The 19,140-nt window shown below is 34.7% G+C and overlaps 2 protein-coding genes across 6 annotated transcripts; one reads left to right on the forward strand and one right to left on the reverse strand.

Moving 5' to 3' along the window:
- The first annotated feature begins 3,972 nt into the window (after positions 1-3,972).
- On the forward strand, positions 3,973-11,598 carry LOC140885476 (protein NETWORKED 1D-like). 5 transcript variants are annotated; one of them, XM_073292460.1, is made up of 5 exons: positions 3,973-4,139; positions 4,514-4,602; positions 4,810-5,034; positions 5,406-9,460; positions 10,266-11,598. In XM_073292460.1, the coding sequence occupies exons 3-5, from the start codon at positions 4,932-4,934 to the stop codon at positions 11,298-11,300; spliced, it is 5,193 nt and encodes a 1,730-aa protein (XP_073148561.1). In that variant the 5' UTR covers positions 3,973-4,139; positions 4,514-4,602; positions 4,810-4,931; the 3' UTR covers positions 11,301-11,598. The 5 variants fall into 5 exon arrangements, with proteins under 5 accessions (XP_073148561.1, XP_073148563.1, XP_073148566.1 ...); XM_073292462.1 differs by having other exon boundaries at positions 4,528-4,602; XM_073292465.1 differs by having other exon boundaries at positions 4,572-4,602.
- A 631-nt stretch (positions 11,599-12,229) lies between these two features.
- On the reverse strand, positions 12,230-18,387 carry LOC140879586 (sulfate transporter 3.1-like). Its single transcript, XM_073283352.1, has 12 exons — positions 17,918-18,387; positions 17,616-17,823; positions 17,131-17,302; positions 16,437-16,502; positions 15,457-15,570; positions 14,688-14,804; positions 13,731-13,857; positions 13,355-13,641; positions 13,088-13,278; positions 12,904-12,989; positions 12,744-12,820; positions 12,230-12,614 (listed from the first exon to the last, which is right to left on the reverse strand). The coding sequence occupies exons 1-12, from the start codon at positions 18,258-18,260 to the stop codon at positions 12,423-12,425; spliced, it is 1,980 nt and encodes a 659-aa protein (XP_073139453.1). The 5' UTR covers positions 18,261-18,387; the 3' UTR covers positions 12,230-12,422.
- Positions 18,388-19,140: the final 753 nt, after the last annotated feature.

The raw sequence follows: 19,140 nt of genomic DNA on the forward strand, positions 1-19,140 counted from the left end.
TTGTTAAGGAAAACCTGAAAAGTGCTACATAACACTATTTTAAGGGATTGTTTGGTACAAGTACAAATAATACTTGTATAACTTATCCTATCTAATCCTTGGTTCTTCTCGTCATACTTTTTATCCATCTATTAATTATTTATTTTACATCAATTAAATCATTTATTTTATATCAATCAAATAATTGAATTTAAATTACTATATTACCCTTATAAATAATATTATTCATATTTTATTTATTTTTAAAAATGACAAAATTATAATTTATCATTTTTATATAAAATCAATCAATCAATCAAATCATATAAACTATAATCTATCAATCAAATCAAATATTATATTAACTATCATTTTTTATTTATTTTATATTACATTATATTATTTATCTAAGTACTATTTATCCTATCTTAGAACCAAACGGTACCTAAGAGTCGAGATTTATCAATATTTGTGGGATCCACTGAAAAAATAGTGGACCTCACATGTATTGATAAACTAAATCTCAATCCTTAAATGTGTATAGAGACAGTGAATATATAGGTAGAATCTCGGAAACAACGTGGATAAAATAATCGACACAAACAAAAACGAGAGGGGAAAATGTCAATTTATTGTGGGCCAAAGATTTGGTGATTGATAATGAGAATTAATGAATCTAACCGTCCAAAGCACACCCAATGGGCCAAACTGATCGAAAGTCTGGAATGACAGCGTGCGTGTTCCTCTTTGTTCAAATGATTAATTAATTACTAACCGTATTTACATTAATACCCTTCATCTAACTTTAGAAATCTAATCTAACACACATAAATACACACAAATACATATAAAAGAGGATGTTTACTGACCATTACACGAAATGAAATACTCAGTTCCATTTTATGTTGTATTTTATTGCGATACAAATATATCACAAAAACTCTTATAAAATGAACTCGTAAGTTATGTGATATTGATATCATATTCGATTCGACTCATGAAAAATAATTATTTTTATGACAAAAATTATTAATTTTTATTACAAATATGAAATATGAGTCGGATCAATCCGGATAAAAAATATAGATCCGTGAGACTTTTTTATTAAAGATCTACTCCAAAAATATATAACGTAAATTTGACCCTTTATTTTTATTATTTGGCTTAATAATTTGACATAACGGGAGCTATCATTGTATGCGTTTCCGTTGTAGAAAATGTACGTAGCACAAAGCATATCAGAAGCATTCACTCTCAGTTGCACTTAATGTTAATTTTTAAAACATTATTAAGGTAGAGTTTGGAAAAGTTTTTAAGAAACATTTGTTATCTTTTCTTTTAAAAAATTTTGTGAATAAAAATTTAAAAAGTTCCTTCTAGAAATTCTCTCAAACACTAACTAAATAATAAATATACTAATAGTAAAGTAATTTTTATGGATAAACTAATTTATTAGAATAATGCTAAAGGTACATTCAATATATCATAAATCAATATCTACGCCAATTATAACGTGAAGTTTTGTTATTATATAGTGTGTTATGAGATTTTGAGAAATAAAAATTTATATTGAAATTTTGATGAAAAAATTTATGCACAAATATTAATATACATATAAAATCACTCCATGCATAAATTAATATACATATAAAATCACTCCATTTATTATACATGCATACTTTAGATGGAGAATATTTGAAGGAAGCCTTCTTTCATTGATTCGTAAATTAAAATGTAATGTAAAAGGGCAGCTATAAGATTCCCAATCGGCAACAATCACGTGATAGAGATTTGTTTGCTCATCTTCAACAATTTAATAAAATATCGAATCATACACTATCATAACAAAGAATCATAACAAAGAATAAGTTCAAAGATAACAAAATTTAATTATAACTTGAGTCAAGATTCATATTTTTATCATCGTGGTTATATATATATATATATATATATTGATCAATGAAATTCGGATATCTCAACATTGATATGATATTGTCCACTTTAGGTATAGACCTTCATGGTTTTGATTTTGGAACCACCTAAAATGCCTCATATATACCAATGAAGATATCATTACATATATTAACACATGATCTTTCTTTGATCTATCAATGTGGGACTTTGGTTAACTACAACAACATAAATTTAATTAAATCATTTGAAGCTAAATTTTACATTGTTGGTAGTTGCCTAGATTGGATCACCAGTTTGGTGACGCGGATCAAATGTGTCTTATTTTATTATCGACCAATAAACAAAGAATATGCTAATAATAATTCACATGTTTAACTTAAACCCACAAATTTAAATTATTCAACGCATATTAATGAATGATTAGACCACAATTATATGATACTGCGATATAAAGACAAGAATAATTTAGGCTAGCTGTTGGACCTTTGGTAATTATAACTGTTACTATTTTTTTTAAATGATCGAAATATGATACTGTGCTACGATTCAAAATACTGAAATTGCAAAACTATTAAATTTTATGATTATTTAAAATATAAAATATTGATTTTACGATTAAGACCTATACAAAATCTCATTTTGAGGATGATTAAGGGTATTTTTGGTTTGATAAGTAAGATTGGAAATGAAAAAAATGGTATAATTATTCATATATTTGAGTTTGACGTAAAATAGTAATTGATAAATAATATGTTTACTTTGAATGATTAAATTTGAGATAAAATAGTAAATTTTATTTTAATATTTTTAATGATGAATAAATATAAACAAAAAAGATATGAGGATTAATATTGTAATTTTATATTAATGATTTTATTGCTATAAAAGATCAATAATCAATGATTTGATTGATGTTGGATAAATAATAAATATATTAATTTGATACCAAACTTAATCCAATATGGTAGATTTCAACCTAGCATATGAGTAATACCCCAATGATAGATCTAATGTCTCATGATTTGTCACGTCAACAATATATAATTAATTACGCATATGTGTAAAAATACAAACCGTTAGATGCATGATTTGAGTATTATCCATATGCTAGGATCTCATCTACCAATACATCGTAGAAGAGTAATCTAAGGCTACTATTCAATTTAAAATATTTGATTCAGTATCATTACTCGTTATAAGTAAATACGAGTTTTGAAAAATCTAAAAACAGAAAAAACAAAAAAGAGAAAAATAAACTTAAAAAATACAAAAAATATAGTGTTTTTATAAATAAATAGTCACTAAAACTCAACAATGAATTAAGAACCAGTTTAGATACATAAGTATTTTATTTTAAAAAATAGTTTTTTAAGTTGGCTTTTAAAAGTACTTTTTAAAGTAAAAATTGTAATAATTTTGTGTTTAGATGAATAGATTGAAATCAAATTTTTTTAAGTTGAGTTTTAAAAAAACATTTGAAAAGCTATAAATATGAGCTTTAAAAAAATACTTATTTTGGCTTAATTAAATTGGTGAGAAAAAGCTGAGTAGTGATTCTTAAAAGCTCTATCAAACATTGTTGCTTTTAAAAACACCTCAAATCTATCCAAACACATTTGAAACAATAAAAACACTTATTTTTTTAAAAAAACATTTTTTTCTTTCGGATTCTTAATCCAAACACTTTCTAATTTAGAGGTGAGTGATATTTCATAAATAAAAAGACACTAAAAATCACAAAGTTAATGTCATTTTAATAAATAAAAAAATTTAATAAAGAACTCTTCTAAAAAAAGAAAAGAAAAATCTAATAAATAAGATCATATAAGATCACATTAAATGAATAATACATCTAATAATTTTTTTTTATGTTATGAATTTAATTATGATTTAAACATAATTTTATATTAAGTTTCATCAATTAATTAAAATGTTTATATTATATACTGTAAGATAATAATAATAAAAACCATATTTATTATCGAAAAAGATGGCAAAGAAAAGAAAGCGTGAGAAGGAAACAGTCGACAAAACAAAGCAGTCTACACCTAATAGTCGCCATGAAATTTGTCATTTTCTTGTTTTCCATACTTATTATTATTAAATAAATTAAAAATAAAAAAATCTATGGGCTTGACAGATGAGCAAAGATCATATTTTTTTCCACCAGGGAATTAAAGCCTCTGCTGAAAGACACAGTGAAGGATCTGGCACCAAGAAAGAGAAAACTTTGTGATGAAGATGGGGTGTGTTATTTTTTTCCAAATCTATACTTTTTTGGGTCATATTTCCCAATCAGACTATTGTGTAATATATTTCCGTTTCATCTGTGCACTGTTAACTTTCTTTTCTTTGTTTTGTTTAATCCCATGTTTTCTTAGCGTAGAATCCAGCCATCTTTATTTTTCGTATGCGTTTCAGTAAATACTTTTGCTTGTTCATACTGTATTGCTGGTTTGGTTGACTTGTCACACTTCATCATCTTTCACGGGTTTTGAAATCAAATTGTGGTTGTCTTAGTGATCCTGGTTTTACAATTTCTGGTATGATCAAAATCTGGTTTTCTGTTTCCTGGGTAGTTGGGTGTTTTAGTTCTTTATTACTAAATTTTGTGTTCTAGGAGTTGTGGAGCAGTTGTTTGATGAAAAGGCTGCTGAAGTTCTATGTTCATTTTGCAGTGGGGATCTTGCGTGATTTTTTATTGGCCAGGTAATTCTTGAGGCTCCCATTTTTGTTGTTGATAATTTCAGGTCTTAATTTCGTTGATCAGTTTAATTAATGCTTGTTATGCGATCTTCTAAGTTGTTGATACTTTTACTTTATAAGGTTTTTTTTTTTCCCAACTCGATTCTGGAAATCTTGAGATATTTGGGACTAATTGATTGGTTCCTCCATTCTTTCCATTACTGGGGACAGGGGCTAAGTGATCTTCAACTCAATTCTATCTTTTATTATTGAATTGGGTGCTTCCGAGTTTTGTTTAATTGGATCGAGTACCTGGATTACACCATTTGAAGCTCGAGCTTGCATCGAAAGAGATGGCAAAGTTGTCGCACACAGATTCAAAACGTATGTACTCATGGTGGTGGGATAGTCATATTAGCCCCAAGAATTCTAAATGGCTTCAGGAGAATCTCACAGGTATAACCTGGTTTTTTCCGGTTTTATTGAAATTATGAACTTACTGGAGAATTAGAAGTATTTGCTTCTCCGTTCCATCTTCTTCTAACTGCATATGAGTCTATATTCTGTGAAATTTCTGCTATGTTATATGGAAACATGGCACAGAGATGTCAATATTCACTTGAGAATCGTGTTTACGCCTCGGGTCCTTGGTGTTTTCTGATTGATGGTTCCTTTTATGTTCTTCAGTTAAGTTTACAAAAGTTAGGCATTACTTTCTCAGGGGTCACTGCCATGAATCAAAATTGTTGTATCTTATACCTTTTGGGCATTCTCCTGGATCGTCATTATGTATTTTCTGCTGAAATATTTGTCTTGTGCTTTGATAGATATGGATGTGAAAGTTAAAGTAATGATAAAGCTCATTGAGGAAGATGCAGATTCCTTTGCAAGGAGGGCTGAGATGTATTACAAGAAACGTCCCGAGCTTATGAGAATGGTCGAGGAGTTCTATAGAGCATATCGTGCACTGGCTGAAAGATATGATCATGCAACTGGTGTGATTCGACATGCACATCGAACTATGGCAGAAGCTTTTCCGAATCAAGTCCCTTCTATGTTTGCTGATGATTCACCTGTGTTTTCTGGAACTGATCCTAGAACACCTGATGCGGATGCTTTCAAACAGAATGGAGAATTCACTGATGAATCTGACACTGTTGCAAGAAGGAGGGCTTTAAAACAGCAGCTTAACGACCCCTTTGGATCAGTTGAAAAGGTGCGGAAGGGCCTTAATTTTGATGAAACAGAGGAAAAAGAGAATACCCGGTTTGAAAAATCATCAAAACGTGCAGAAGAACGTGAATCTGAGGAAATCCTAAAGTTGAAGGAATACATTGCCAAATTGGAAAGTGAGAAGGAAGCTGGCCTTGTTCAGTATCAACAGAGTGTAGATAGACTGTCCCAGCTTGAATTGGAAATATCTCAGACTCGAGAAGATTTCAGAGTGTACAGCGATCGTGCAACTAAAGCTGAAAACGAAGTTGTTATTTTGAAGGAATCACTGTCTAAACTAGAATCTGAAAAAGAGTCGAAGCTTCAAGAATATGAGAGATCCTTGGAAAGGTTATCTGATCTAGAGGCTATTATCTATACTGCTCGAGAGGATACCGAGAAATCCAATCAAAGAGCTTGCGTAGCTGAAACGGAAGCACAATCCTTGAGAGTTGAACGGGATAAGATGGCCGTTGAAAAGGATGCAGCTCTTGATCAGTACTTGCAATCATTGGAGGTGATATCAAACTTAGAGAACAAACTACGAGTCACTGAAGAAGATGCTAGTCAGTTGAAAGAGAGAGCAGAAAAGTCGAAAAGTGAAATTGAAATTCTTAAACAAACAATTTCCAAATTAACTGATGAAAAGGAGGCTGCAGCTCTTCAATACCAGCAATGCTTGGAGATGATTTCCAGTCTAGAGGACAAACTTACACGTGCACAAGACGAGGCTAAACTCCTTAATCTAGAGATAGATAGTGGAGTATCCAAGTTAAAGGGTGCTGAAGAAAAATGTCTCCTGTTAGAAAGGTCAAATCAGTCTCTCCACTCTGAGTTGGAGTCTTTGATGTTGAAGATGGGAACACAAACTCAAGATCTTACAGAGAAGCAGAAGGAATTAGGACAACTTTGGGCTTGCTTACAAGAAGAACGGTTACGGTTTGTGGAGGCTGAGACTGCTTTTCAGACTTTGCAGCATTTGCACGCCCAAACACAGGAAGAACTGCGATCTATGGCTTCCGAGCTGCATAAGAGGGCTCAACTTTTGGACGTTTCACAGACCCATAATCAAAGTTTGCAAGATGAAGTTCTTAAGGTAAAGGAGGAGAACAAACATCTTGATGAGCTCAATGCATCTTCATCCTCGTCGATCAAGGAGATGAAAGATGAGATTTCGGATTTAAAAGATTCAAAAGGGAAACTTGAGGAGGAAGTTGAACTTCGACTAGATGAAAGAAATGCACTGCAGCAAGAAATATATTGCCTAAAAGAGGAATTGAATGATCTGCAAAAGAAGCATCATTCAGTTGTGGACCAGGTGCATATGGTTGGCTTGAATCCAGAGTCCTTTGGACCAACAGTGAGGGAATTGCAGGATGAGAATTCCAACTTGAAAGAAACTTGGGACGGAGAAAGAAGGGATAAAGAAGCTCTCATGACGAAACTGGAAATTATGGAGCAGCTTCTTGAGAAAAATGCAGTCTTAGAAACCTCCTTATCTGATTTGAATGCTGAGCTAGATGCAGTCAGAGGAAAGATAGAAGCATTAGAGCAATCCTTACAATCTCTTCTGAAGGAGAAATCTTCCCTTCTTGACGATAAAGCCTCTCTCATGATCCAACTACAGGAAGCAAACAAGAATTTGGAGGGCCTCACTGAGAATAACACCGTTATGGCAAATTCCCTTTCTGATGCTCACGATCAGCTCCAGATGCTAGTGGTTAAAGCAAAAACATTAGAAGATTCATGCCAGTTGCTCGAAAATGAGAACGCTGATCTCATCGGTGAGAAGCAGGGTTTAAATTCTCAGCTAGAAAGCACCCTGAAAAGATTGGAAGAGCTTGGAAAACATCACGGAGAACTAAAAGGAAGATACATAGCTCTTGAGAAAGAAAGAGACTCAACTCTTCGCAAAGTTCAAGAGCTGCAGAAATCTTTGGAGGTAGCAAGGCAAGAACATGGCAATTACATTCGGATTAGTGAGTCGCGGTTAATAGGTGTTGAAGCTGAAATGCGTGATTTGCACGAAGAATGTCGGTGGAGAAAGGGAGAACTTGATGAAGTGATAGATAATGCCTTGAATTTTGAAATCGAGATATTCGTCTTGCAAAGAACTGCTCAAGAGCTGAGACAAAATAATTTCTCCTTGATGAAAAGGAATGAACAACTTTTAGAGAAATCCACTTTGTTTGAAAAGATTATGTCACAGTTAGAGAAGAGCAAAGTTGAGCAACAAGTCGAAATTAAATCTTTGTCCGACCAAGCTTCAAGTCTGAGGGCTGGCACTTGTCAGTTATTGAAAGTTCTGAACATTGATCAGGATCCTGCATTAATGGATAAAGCGGAACAACACCATTTTTATTTCAACCAGCTGTTTAGTAGTATTCAAGATTTGAAAACGTCACTCTGCAAAGCTGAGGAAGAAAATCAGCATTGGGCCATTGAATCATCTGTTCTTGGTGAGTGGATGAGGCAGCTAAGACATGAGGCACATAATCTTCACGTGGAAAAAAGCAACATCGAGCATGAGTTCAAGGAAAGATCTGAGCAGCTCTCAGATAAACAGATTGAGGTAATTAATCACCTCGAGACAAGCGAAAATTTGAGGCTAAAATTGAAGGAAAGAGACTGCATTAAGGAAGCACTAATGATTCAGATCAAAGATTTACAGAGAAATTTAATGGACATGCAAGGTACCTGTGAGTCCTTGCAAAGAGAAAAATCAGAAGTTTATGAGGAGAAAAGATCCCTGATGGAGAAATTTACACATTTGGAGGAAAAAAATAATGCACTCGAAGAGGAAAATTGTGTTTTGTGTGATAAAGTATTCACTTTGGATAATCACTCCTTGATATTGAGAAGCTGTGCCGAAGAGAAATCAATGGCGGTAAGAGAATTGGGAGAAGATCGTAATAAACTTCATTATGTGAATGGTGTTCTAGTGGGAAAGTTAAGCTCGGCAGAGGGGAGGTTGGAAGAATCAAATGTCGAACTTCTTTGCCTCAAGCAGCAATTGCAGAGATCAGAGAATGAGCTGAAGGTTATTGCTACTGTCAAAGATCAGCTATCTGACGATATTGAAAATGGAAAAAATGTGTTACATCAGATGAAGTTGGAACTTCAAGAAGCTGAACAAAAGATAAATATAGCTGAAAAAAAGAAATTTGAATTGCATAAAATTGTGGAAGATTTGAAATTTGAGAGCAATGAGTCTAAGACTATTAGGGATGACCAAGAGAATCAGATTATCAATCTTTCCACAACGAATGACCATTTGAACGCGGAGAATAATCTTCTGCGTGAAGCGAGTCAGATTCTGGAAGGTGAGCTTCATGATTTGCATGAAGAGCTCAATAAGAGCAAAAGCAATGGGGAAAATCTGAAAAATGAGCTGAAATTGAAAGGAGAGGAGATTGACGAGTTGGAAATTCAGGCTACAAAAGCGTTTGGCCAATTACAGTACTCCATGGTCTGTCAGCTTCTTTTCAAGCAAAAGTTTCACGAGCTCGAAGGGGCATGTCTGGACTATATCGATCAAAATGAAGGTCTCAAAAATCAACTTGCTGCATTTCGCCCTGAAATTGTTTCCTTGAAGGCATGTGTAGCCTCCCTGGAGAACCACACTGATCGACAGATCAAGCTTCAAAATCCTGAAGATAAGGAACTGCAGGTATTATTGAGTACCCTAAATATATTGTAACCGGCTGATCTGACGTTGAACAAATCTTCCATGCTTGCAGTAATTCCTTTGAATTTAATTATTGAAGTAGCATTCCCCATTGGCTGACATAATTCTTCTGGTGAAAAGAACATTATATTCCCAAAATGGGTGCTACCTAGCAATGTGCACTTGATAATGGTTCTGCTTGGATATGAACAAAATGCGATACATTTACTTGAAGTAGGTGGACAGTTTATGACACCAGAAATTTACGATGTGAAAAATAACCAATACTTTATACAGATTGGTCTTTAAACTTTAAACCCCTTGTCAAGACAGCAGCCTCTGTTTTTCCTTTGAACAAGTTTTTGCCTTAGGTTTTAATCGATTTTTAGCAAGTAGTGAAAGTCTTAGCTTTTTATTATCGTTTTGATTTCTTGATTTTGGCTCATCAACATCTTGCACTAAACAAGTATGTGGAATATTTTATTGGGTGGAACAAAATTCGAGAGAGTTGTTTAAGGATTAGTTTACGTAGAGGTTTGTTGTCTCGACTCTTGATGATATGGATAATATTCTTTAATTGGATGGATTGCGGAATTGGATAAAATTCTTCTGTGCTAACATGAGTGTTACACTGACCACGGGTGAAGCTTTAATTGATGTATGCAATGATGCATTATTTTGTAGTTCTTTGACTGTTTTGATTTTACGCTTCCTAGTGTGAGTATAATTTATTGAAAATCTCCACTCAGCATCTACCAGTCATTTGTTTTGACAACTGCCGAGTTTTTTTCTTGTTTGTTTGTTTTAGGGTGCTGAAGTTATAAATGATTTGCAAGGAATTGATTTCAATGAGGATGAGAAGGCCCCAATGCAAGATATGCTTTCAGAATTGCGTGATCTGCATTCCAGACTTCAGGCCTATGAAAAGGCATCAGCTGCAACAAGGGATGCCATGGTTCAAGAAAGCATCGATCTGCATTCTAAATTGGACACGTCATTAAGGAAAATTGAGTTTCTAAAATCAGAGAGCTGGCGTTACAGAAGAAGTCTGAAGCAAACATCTGAGATCTCTGAGGCCGAAAATACACTTCTGATGAAAGACATCATGCTTGATCAGATATCGAATGGTTCACCTTATGGAGTCAGCAGTAGAGAACCGATCGATATGGATAATCAAATTGTTGAGTTACCAGAAAATATAGATCCTATAAAGAACCAAAAAGGTGAGTTTCTTGCCTCAGATGAACTATTTGTCAAAGAGTCGAGCATGGACAAGTCAGAGATCTCAAAAAGATTTTCTGGGGCTGTTCAAGAAGAGAACAAGAAGAAGGTGTTGGAACGTCTTGACTCAGATGTTCAGAAACTGGCGAATCTGCAAATCACAGTTCAAGATTTGAAGAGAAAACTTCAGGTTACAGAAAAGGGAAAGCGTGGCAAAGCTGTGATTGAGTGTGAAACACTCAAAGGTAAGCTTGAAGAAGCTGATGTAGCCATCATAAAATTGTTTGACTTCAATGGCAGATTGATAAAAACCGTCGAACATAGCACTTTCTCTGATATCAAGTCGTCGTTTGACTTAGAAGGGGATGGAAATGCAAGGAGAAAGGTATCTGAGCAGGCACGACGAATGTCTGAAAAAATTGGGAGGTTGCAGCTGGAGGTACAAAAACTACAGTTTATTTTACTCAAGCTCGGAGATGAAAAAGAAGCAAAACCTAATATATCTGAGATAAGACGGAGAGTTCTTCTGCGTGATTATCTGTATGGAGCAAGAAGAACAGGCCAGGGCCGGAATAAGGCACCATTTTGTGGATGCTTTGAGCCTTCCACTGTTGATCATTGAAGTCTTGGTGTGCTTATATTTTAGAAGCCCTGCGTTTTAAGGAGACTGGCTTCCTAAATTCTTGCTCATTAAATCCTTGTTTTTAGGTATTTTGTTTCTGAAAATCATCTGTTAGGTGCTTGCAAATATTCTAATGTGTCTGTTGAAAACTAGAGATCTGTTTTCTGGGATATGTTAATTCCATTTTTACTTACTCTAGCTCAAAGAAACAAACTATGCACCCCGGATTTTAATAACGCTACTCAACCTAGTGTTTCTTGTGGAATAAAATTTATATTCGAGTAATTTTATTTTTTCATCCAGCTTTCTCTTACTCTGCATACCAGGATTCATCTATTCAACTGTGTAGTTGTAAAGCGCACCATTGTTACAATAGTTATACTGAGACTAAAAGTCAAGAGAAGCCTAAGCTTGTTAACCATTACCATAAACTCTCTCGATTCCACGTTTTGGAGCAACTTTCTTGTTTGTCCCACATATACTTCGATGGAAAAAGTATATGTAATCATTCAATGACTTTATTTGCGACAAACTATGGCCGGGAGTTTCCAAACGTCAGGAGCAGCGGTGGCTGTAACTATAAACTCCCATGTGTATGCTGGCGTGTGAGGGTTTGTATACTTATGTTGCATGAAAAGATCCGCTATGATGGCACGGACTTGTGCTGTTTTATATTGTAGTGGCTATGGTGGTCGGATGTATGCTATGATATGTTGCTGAGTCGCTATGGCGGTGCGACTCTTGTTAGCTGCTATGGCCTATGGAGGTACAGTCTATATGTCGTACCAGTATCATGAATGATGAGCAGAAGTCGAGGATTTCTTGCATACATTATGAATATTACAAGGAGTATTTGTTTACATCCATACATGGATTACTTTGGGTTTGCATCGTCACAGGACATTGATCTGTATTTGGCTACATGATCATGCAAAATTGAGCTCGAGTACTTTCTGAAACCATAACAAGAAAGGATCGATTTCTCTTGATAAAAGCCGATATACAACTTTGAAAGAGCACAAATATGCGCATCTTTTCAATCAACCTACACATACAACATGCCATAAGTACACTCGTCTCTTCATTTTTTCTCTAATAAATGATAATCTGAGGCTATTCGTCTCACACATTGCTGCTATATTTTTGGGAATCATCATCACTCGTTTTCTGCTTGCATTGAGTGTGCATCATATAATTGCATGCCCCAACAGCTTCTCCCACTGTCAGAAACAACCATTCTTGCCCTATTGTTTCCAGGAATTTCGCCTTGTTCAGCTTCTTCATCACCTCACCTCCCGGATTGGCCAACGCTAACTGCACGATCACGTTTCAAAGTCGAAACAACCAACATGAGACTAAACATTTTTGCAGATGGTAAAGCTCAAATATGATCACTTGACTAGTGAGTGACACCGCAATTTATTTGAAAAACAAACCGGTTACCTTTAGCCCTCTTCGATCCATGACCTTCTTGACCTCATCAAGCATGCTAATCCCACTTGTATCAATGTTCCCAACAGCTGCCCACATTTCCAAAAACCCAGTCAAAAATGGTCGTGTTTGAGCATCACATGTGCATCTCAAAAGAAATCATGCAACTTACCACTCATGTCGAGTATCACGTACTGTAATTCAGTTTCTCCTGATGACTTCAACTTCTCTTCCTCTTCATCGATCCACCTCGAAATTCTGGTAAAAAGAAATACAAACCAAGATAAAGTCTATATTGATGCCATAATATATACAACTTGTTTGATTAATCATAAGTTGATTTTTATTTATGGTACCTTTCTCTCAAATAGCTAGCATTAGCAAAATAAATAGGTGCATCAATCTCAAGAATGAGAACTCCTGGAACATTGTTGGTGTTTGGATACTGCTCAACACTTCTGTAAACCTTAGAGTCTGGAATATTACCAAGAACTAAAGTCCTAGGCCTTGCAACAAACAACAGTACCCTCAGAATAGACAGTCCAATCTGCAAAGGGATTAATTTTCATACATTAAAATCATATATATGTTAATTCCAATCACGAAACAACGATCATATGTACCGCGAGGACTAGGCCGATCTCTATGTTGGCGAAGACGACTCCTACGTAGGCACTCATGCAGACCAAGAAGTCGAATTTATCGACGTGATAGAGATGGATGGCGGCTTCGTAGTCTATGAGGCCGAGCATGGCGGCGATGATGATCGACGACAGGACCACGAGCGGGGTGTAATGGAACAGTGGTGTGAGAAACAACAACGTTAGCATCACTGCAAATGCCATCACTATGTTGGAGACTGCTGTCTTGCATCCTGCATTGAAGTTCACCGCTGTCCTCGAAAATGGGCCTGCAAATATTCATCCAATTTGTTATTAATAATGGCCTACTTTTTGGGCTTTGGTTTTCCATTGGGCTTGGGCCCGTGTGGTTAATTACCTGTGGTTAGGTAACAAGAAGTGAAAGAACCAGCAATGTTCATGAACCCAAAGGCAATCATCTCTTTGTTTCCATCAATGTTGTAATTCTTGAACATTGCAAAGCTTCTGCCTACTGCTATTCCTTCCTGTCATTTCAACGTCTTGTTAGCATTTTCCGATGACATTTCTGATGAATCTAGATATTTCACATATATTTGAGGCAGGAAAAGAGATTGTTATAATTGAATCTCGAATCGAGATCTCGTACTGAACATGAGATTTCGGTGTCACATCAGCTACAAGTTGCAGAGAAAATTCGAAATACTTGCCTTTGATGTGTTGCAATTTTATTGGACAGACATTAAGATGTGATAGAATTAAGGTCACATCAATTGTTTATTACGTGTGGGAATTCCATGAGAAATATGTTTTCCTTATTTTTCTTAAGGAACAAAATTAAGTTAAGTTAATCGAGGCCATTCATATTTAATGGTGGCATCGATCGTGAAGTTGTGTACTCCATATGCATGATCTATTGGTTGTAAATTTGGTGAAATTTGGGGCTCTCATTTTGGACCACACCAGCCAGTAATTTGGTATCTTTCCCTTTAATTTAGACCCGGTTGGGAAAAAAATATTTAAATAAGCAAAAAGTGTTTTTATTACACAATATAGTCAATTTTGATTTTTGGATAAATGTTAAAAAATATTTATTTAATTTGAAAATATAACTAGAAACAAATACTCAAAAGCCAAAACTTATAGCTTCCAAAAAAAAACAAAAGTTGAAGTGCTTTAGTAAAACATTTTTCGTAACCAAATACTATATAAGATGAGACGTGGATTATTGAGCTTGCAAATATATGGTAATTGCATGAGTAGATTTTTCACATGCAATATAGTCTCATTTGGTGATATTACAAATATAGAAATTAAATTAAATATTATAATAAGTACAAGAAAAGAAAGTACTCACAGCTAGAGCAATGACACCCGTGACGATACCGGTTCGGATAGCTGTCGTCAGATATTTTGACCCGAATTCCATATCCATTATTGATGCTGGATTTATCCCCTTCTTCAATTTTCCTATCTGTATTTTACAAGATTAATAAATCTTCCTATCAATCTATAAAAAAATTTCACATTTCAATTTGCAATATATATATATATATATATATATATATATAGACATTTCGAAACATACGACCGATAATCACTATTCCCACGACCTGATCCAAAAATTTGTGTCATGAGATGTGAGCTTTTTTTTATTTATTATTATTATTTTAAATGACGTGACAATACACGTCCTTTATCTTTTGATACGCATTGATTGCTAAATCTCAAACTAACGCGATAGACTGCAAACTACGTTAGTCAAATAAATCGCACTTGACAAGTATTGTGCGACATGCTAGTCCAAAAAAATTTTGATAGAAAAAATCAAACTCTTGACTTTTGACCAATTATTCACCTACTTCACCGACTAAAACACCCATCAACAACAACAGGGGTCGCGTGAGTTTTCGTGTATAAAACATGTGGTCTCTTAGACCTATTTTAAACTTTGATTGATGGCTATTTATGAATGAATCAAAGTGAAAAGTATGCATTGAAATGTGGAAAGTAGGCGATTATTTGCGGTAAAGTGATTTGTCACAAAGTGTTGCAATAATTGTGTGCAAGACAAGAAAAGAAAGGAAGAATTGTGTGTCAGTGGGAAATTACGGAAAAGCCCTCACCACTTGGACTCCATGTTTCTCAGCATGAGTGAGGTAAACCAACAGACTTCCCAGTATCACAGAGGTTAATGGGGCCATTGCGGATACCCAGAACATGTTTGGCTTCTTTTTGCTCTGCATGCAACCAATTTTTCTATTACTAATCAAACTTTAAACTTTTTTTTCCAGAAATAAAAATAGCAAGAAAGTAAATTTTATTAACCATAAATAATAATACTCCATTTCTCATCTTACTTCCTAAATATAATTACCATTTAATTGGAGTTGTAGTAAACACTCTAACAACTTAGTGATAAAATTAAATCTCTCTAGAAACCACTTGTATATTTTTTTTTCTAAATCTTAATTTGCTCTGCTGAATACTAGCTAATATCTGGACAATAATCGAGGAGTAATTCTTATATGGTTCTAGATCAGATTGAATCTCCACACTAGATCGATAGCAGTTCGTTCATTAATTCATAACTTGATTATTACAAATATGACAGTATTCAAGTATGCAAGTTTTCCTCTCTCTAAAAGTCGTCTAGTGTTCTTATGTTCTTGGCTTACTTAATTTCTTTATAAGATTAAGCCGCACGTGACTCTAATATTAGTCCTTCAAACTTTAATTAGCATGCGCATATGAATTATGATGCATAAATTAAATTAATTTAATTTTGGATTTTAATTCTTTTTTACTTTTAAGTTTCAGAGTGGTCCAAAATTATATAATGTCTTGAGTAGCATATAGCTAGCGACTACAGAAGCAGCCCACATGCCAATATAATGTGATGAGAATGTGCATTGATTGATAATAAATTGGCAATATCTGATGCATGCTTTTTTTTCCCCCCAATTATTACATCATATTATATATTATATTTTATAAAATTGAAGGTATTATATTAAAGGATAAAATATTTAATAACTGAGCTGGAAAAAGAAGTATATATATAGTCCTATATATATATATATATAGTTGATAATTATGAACTTACAAAGTATCTTGCACTTAGGAGGTAGAAGAGGAACACAATTCCCAGCACTGCACTTTCCCATTTCCACTGCACATGTACATACAAAAAATACCGATCGGCACAGATTAATTGAAGTACTGCATGTCGCGATCCATCGACTACGAAATTCGGTATCGATATATAATCGACGGCCACTAATTAAATGAAAAAAATAATAATTTGTTGATTTTTATGATTACATATAATAAAGTTATCGACTAAATTTAAGGTCGTGTCTTCTCCTGGAAAAGGAGTTGGACCACGCATATGCACCATATATAATTTAATTTCATGTGTTACATCAACATTTTATGATCTGTAGACGGTGGCAGCACCCTCACGGCTATTATACAGATCAGATCAAGGTCGGTGAGGACATGTCATTTTGAGGACAGCACTGAAATTTATATTTTTTCTCAGTCTTATATTAATATTCGACGTCGCATTAACACGACATAAAAAGTGTTAAAAAAAAACGACCAATTTATTATTGAAGTAAGATCAAATTTTAGCGATTTGTATTCTTAAAACAAAAAAAGGCCAATTTCATTAACGTTTCTATACGTGTATTTATCATGTATTAGTTAGTTAAATTTTTAGAAGTTGCAAATACTATTTTAGCTGAAAACCAAAATAAAAAAAAATAGCATTTGATTTGAGCAAATTAATTAATTACCTGGTGAGTTTGAGAGAAAACGGAGCGCATGACTGAGATAACATCAGTTTCATGGGTGAAATGGTCGAGCCCGAAAATCCCTTTCAGCTGCTGCAGGCACACCACCGTCGCGGCTCCGGCCATGAATCCGACTATCGTTGCATGCGACAGAAAATCCACTATAAACCCTAGCCTGCACCCAATCGTACATGCTAATCAATCTATTGATATATTATCAATGCTATGACAGCGTTTCAGAGGGCTTCTAGGAAACACTTCTCGGCTTCAATGGCGGACCCATGATTTTTAGTCCACCCGAGCTAAAATTTTAAGCTCTCCTATCCTTTAATATTTTGAATTGGACTACCCGGGTTAACACCAAACTAAACCAAAATTATTCAAAATTTTACATACAAAATTTTAAAAAAAATTTGGGCCCACCCGGGCTTGGTTCCGCTAGTTGGCTTTTACTTCACAAAAATCTCCCATAATGAAAAATGAAGAACCTGAAAATGCCCAAAGCGGCTTCGAAAATCCCAGTAAATAGAGTGGCGGTGAAAGCAAGATGAAGATAGAGAGTCGGGTTCTCGACCGGGTTCACCGCCGCGCTCAGCATGGAACCTGTGAGCAGCGACCCGACCGCGACGGTGCCCACCGCCACATCTCTCGAGCTTCCCATCATAGCATATATCAATGGCGGAACAAAGCTTGAATCTGCGGCGGCGTACAGTACTTATTAAGTAAATTAGCTGCAGGTACGTACGTACGAGAGGATTTATATATATATATATAGTTTATGTACACTCACAGAGGCCCTGAACTGCGGGCAAGTTGGCGAGCTTGGCGTAGCTAATCCCCTGAGGGATGGCGAGGCTGGCTATGGTGATTCCGGCGATAAGGTCGGCTTTGAAGAAGTCTAAAGTGTAGCGGGGACCCCATTCAAGGATGGGGAACACGTACTGCAGCCCGAGAGCAAACTTTTTCCGGGGAGGTTGGTTCTTGAACTGGCGGAGAGGGTCGTCCGGGAACAATGTTTCCTTCACCGTGTTCTTCAGCGACTTCACGAATGGCTGCGGCGGCGGAATCCCCACGCGGTGGGTCGCGGCGGAGTAGGTGTTCGACGACGGGTATGCTTGGTCGCTGTTGCCCATTTTTAGGAAATGGAATTAAATCCTTTTTTTTTTTTTAATGATGAAATGTAAATATAATAATATGATTTGTTTTTATCTCTGCATAAAATATGGTTGCAGAGAATTAAATCCTTTTGGATTGAAGAGGTGTGCGAGAACTTTGATGGGTTTTTATAGAGGATAAATGAAATGATCATGTGATCAATTAGACTACGGTGTCAACGACGGTTACAATAATGAATAAAAAAAATTATTTGAAAAAAAAATATATCTATAAATTTATTTATTTTTTTCCAAATACATAATGCCCATATATGTATGTTTGCCTATCTTTAGTGTGTTTAGTACATGATAAATCATATGTAATGGTTTTCAGTCCAAATTTTATAATTTCGTTTTATTATTATTATTTTTATGATGTGTAAACTCATAGTCATTATCTTTAATTTGATGTACATTGAGTAAACCCTCGAACTAACATAATAGTCTGCAAATTAACTATGTTAGTTAAGTAAATCACACTGAGCAAGTCTGGTATGATAGACTAGTCTAAAAAAATGTTGCCATAAAAAATCAAATTTCGTTTATTCTTTCTATTTTACATGGTTGATATATGTATGATAACTGGTTTACATCATTAAACACTGCTCGACTCGTGACATAGAATAATGAATTATTCGATGATCTTAACTATTTCAGATCAAAAATACCGCAAAAATTTAATTATCCTGAACGAAACACGAGACTGTATAAGAACGTTCACATCCAACGTTGTGTACATGCAAGCAAACTACTATGTAATTTAATGATGTAATAATAAACAAGATATTATTATAATCTCCATCTTATAAGTCTACGTGTCACACATGTACATGTACCTAGCCAAATATTAACTATATAA

Source organism: Henckelia pumila, chromosome 2 (assembly GCF_033568475.1).
Source record: "Henckelia pumila isolate YLH828 chromosome 2, ASM3356847v2, whole genome shotgun sequence".
Taxonomy (NCBI): domain Eukaryota; kingdom Viridiplantae; phylum Streptophyta; class Magnoliopsida; order Lamiales; family Gesneriaceae; genus Henckelia; species Henckelia pumila.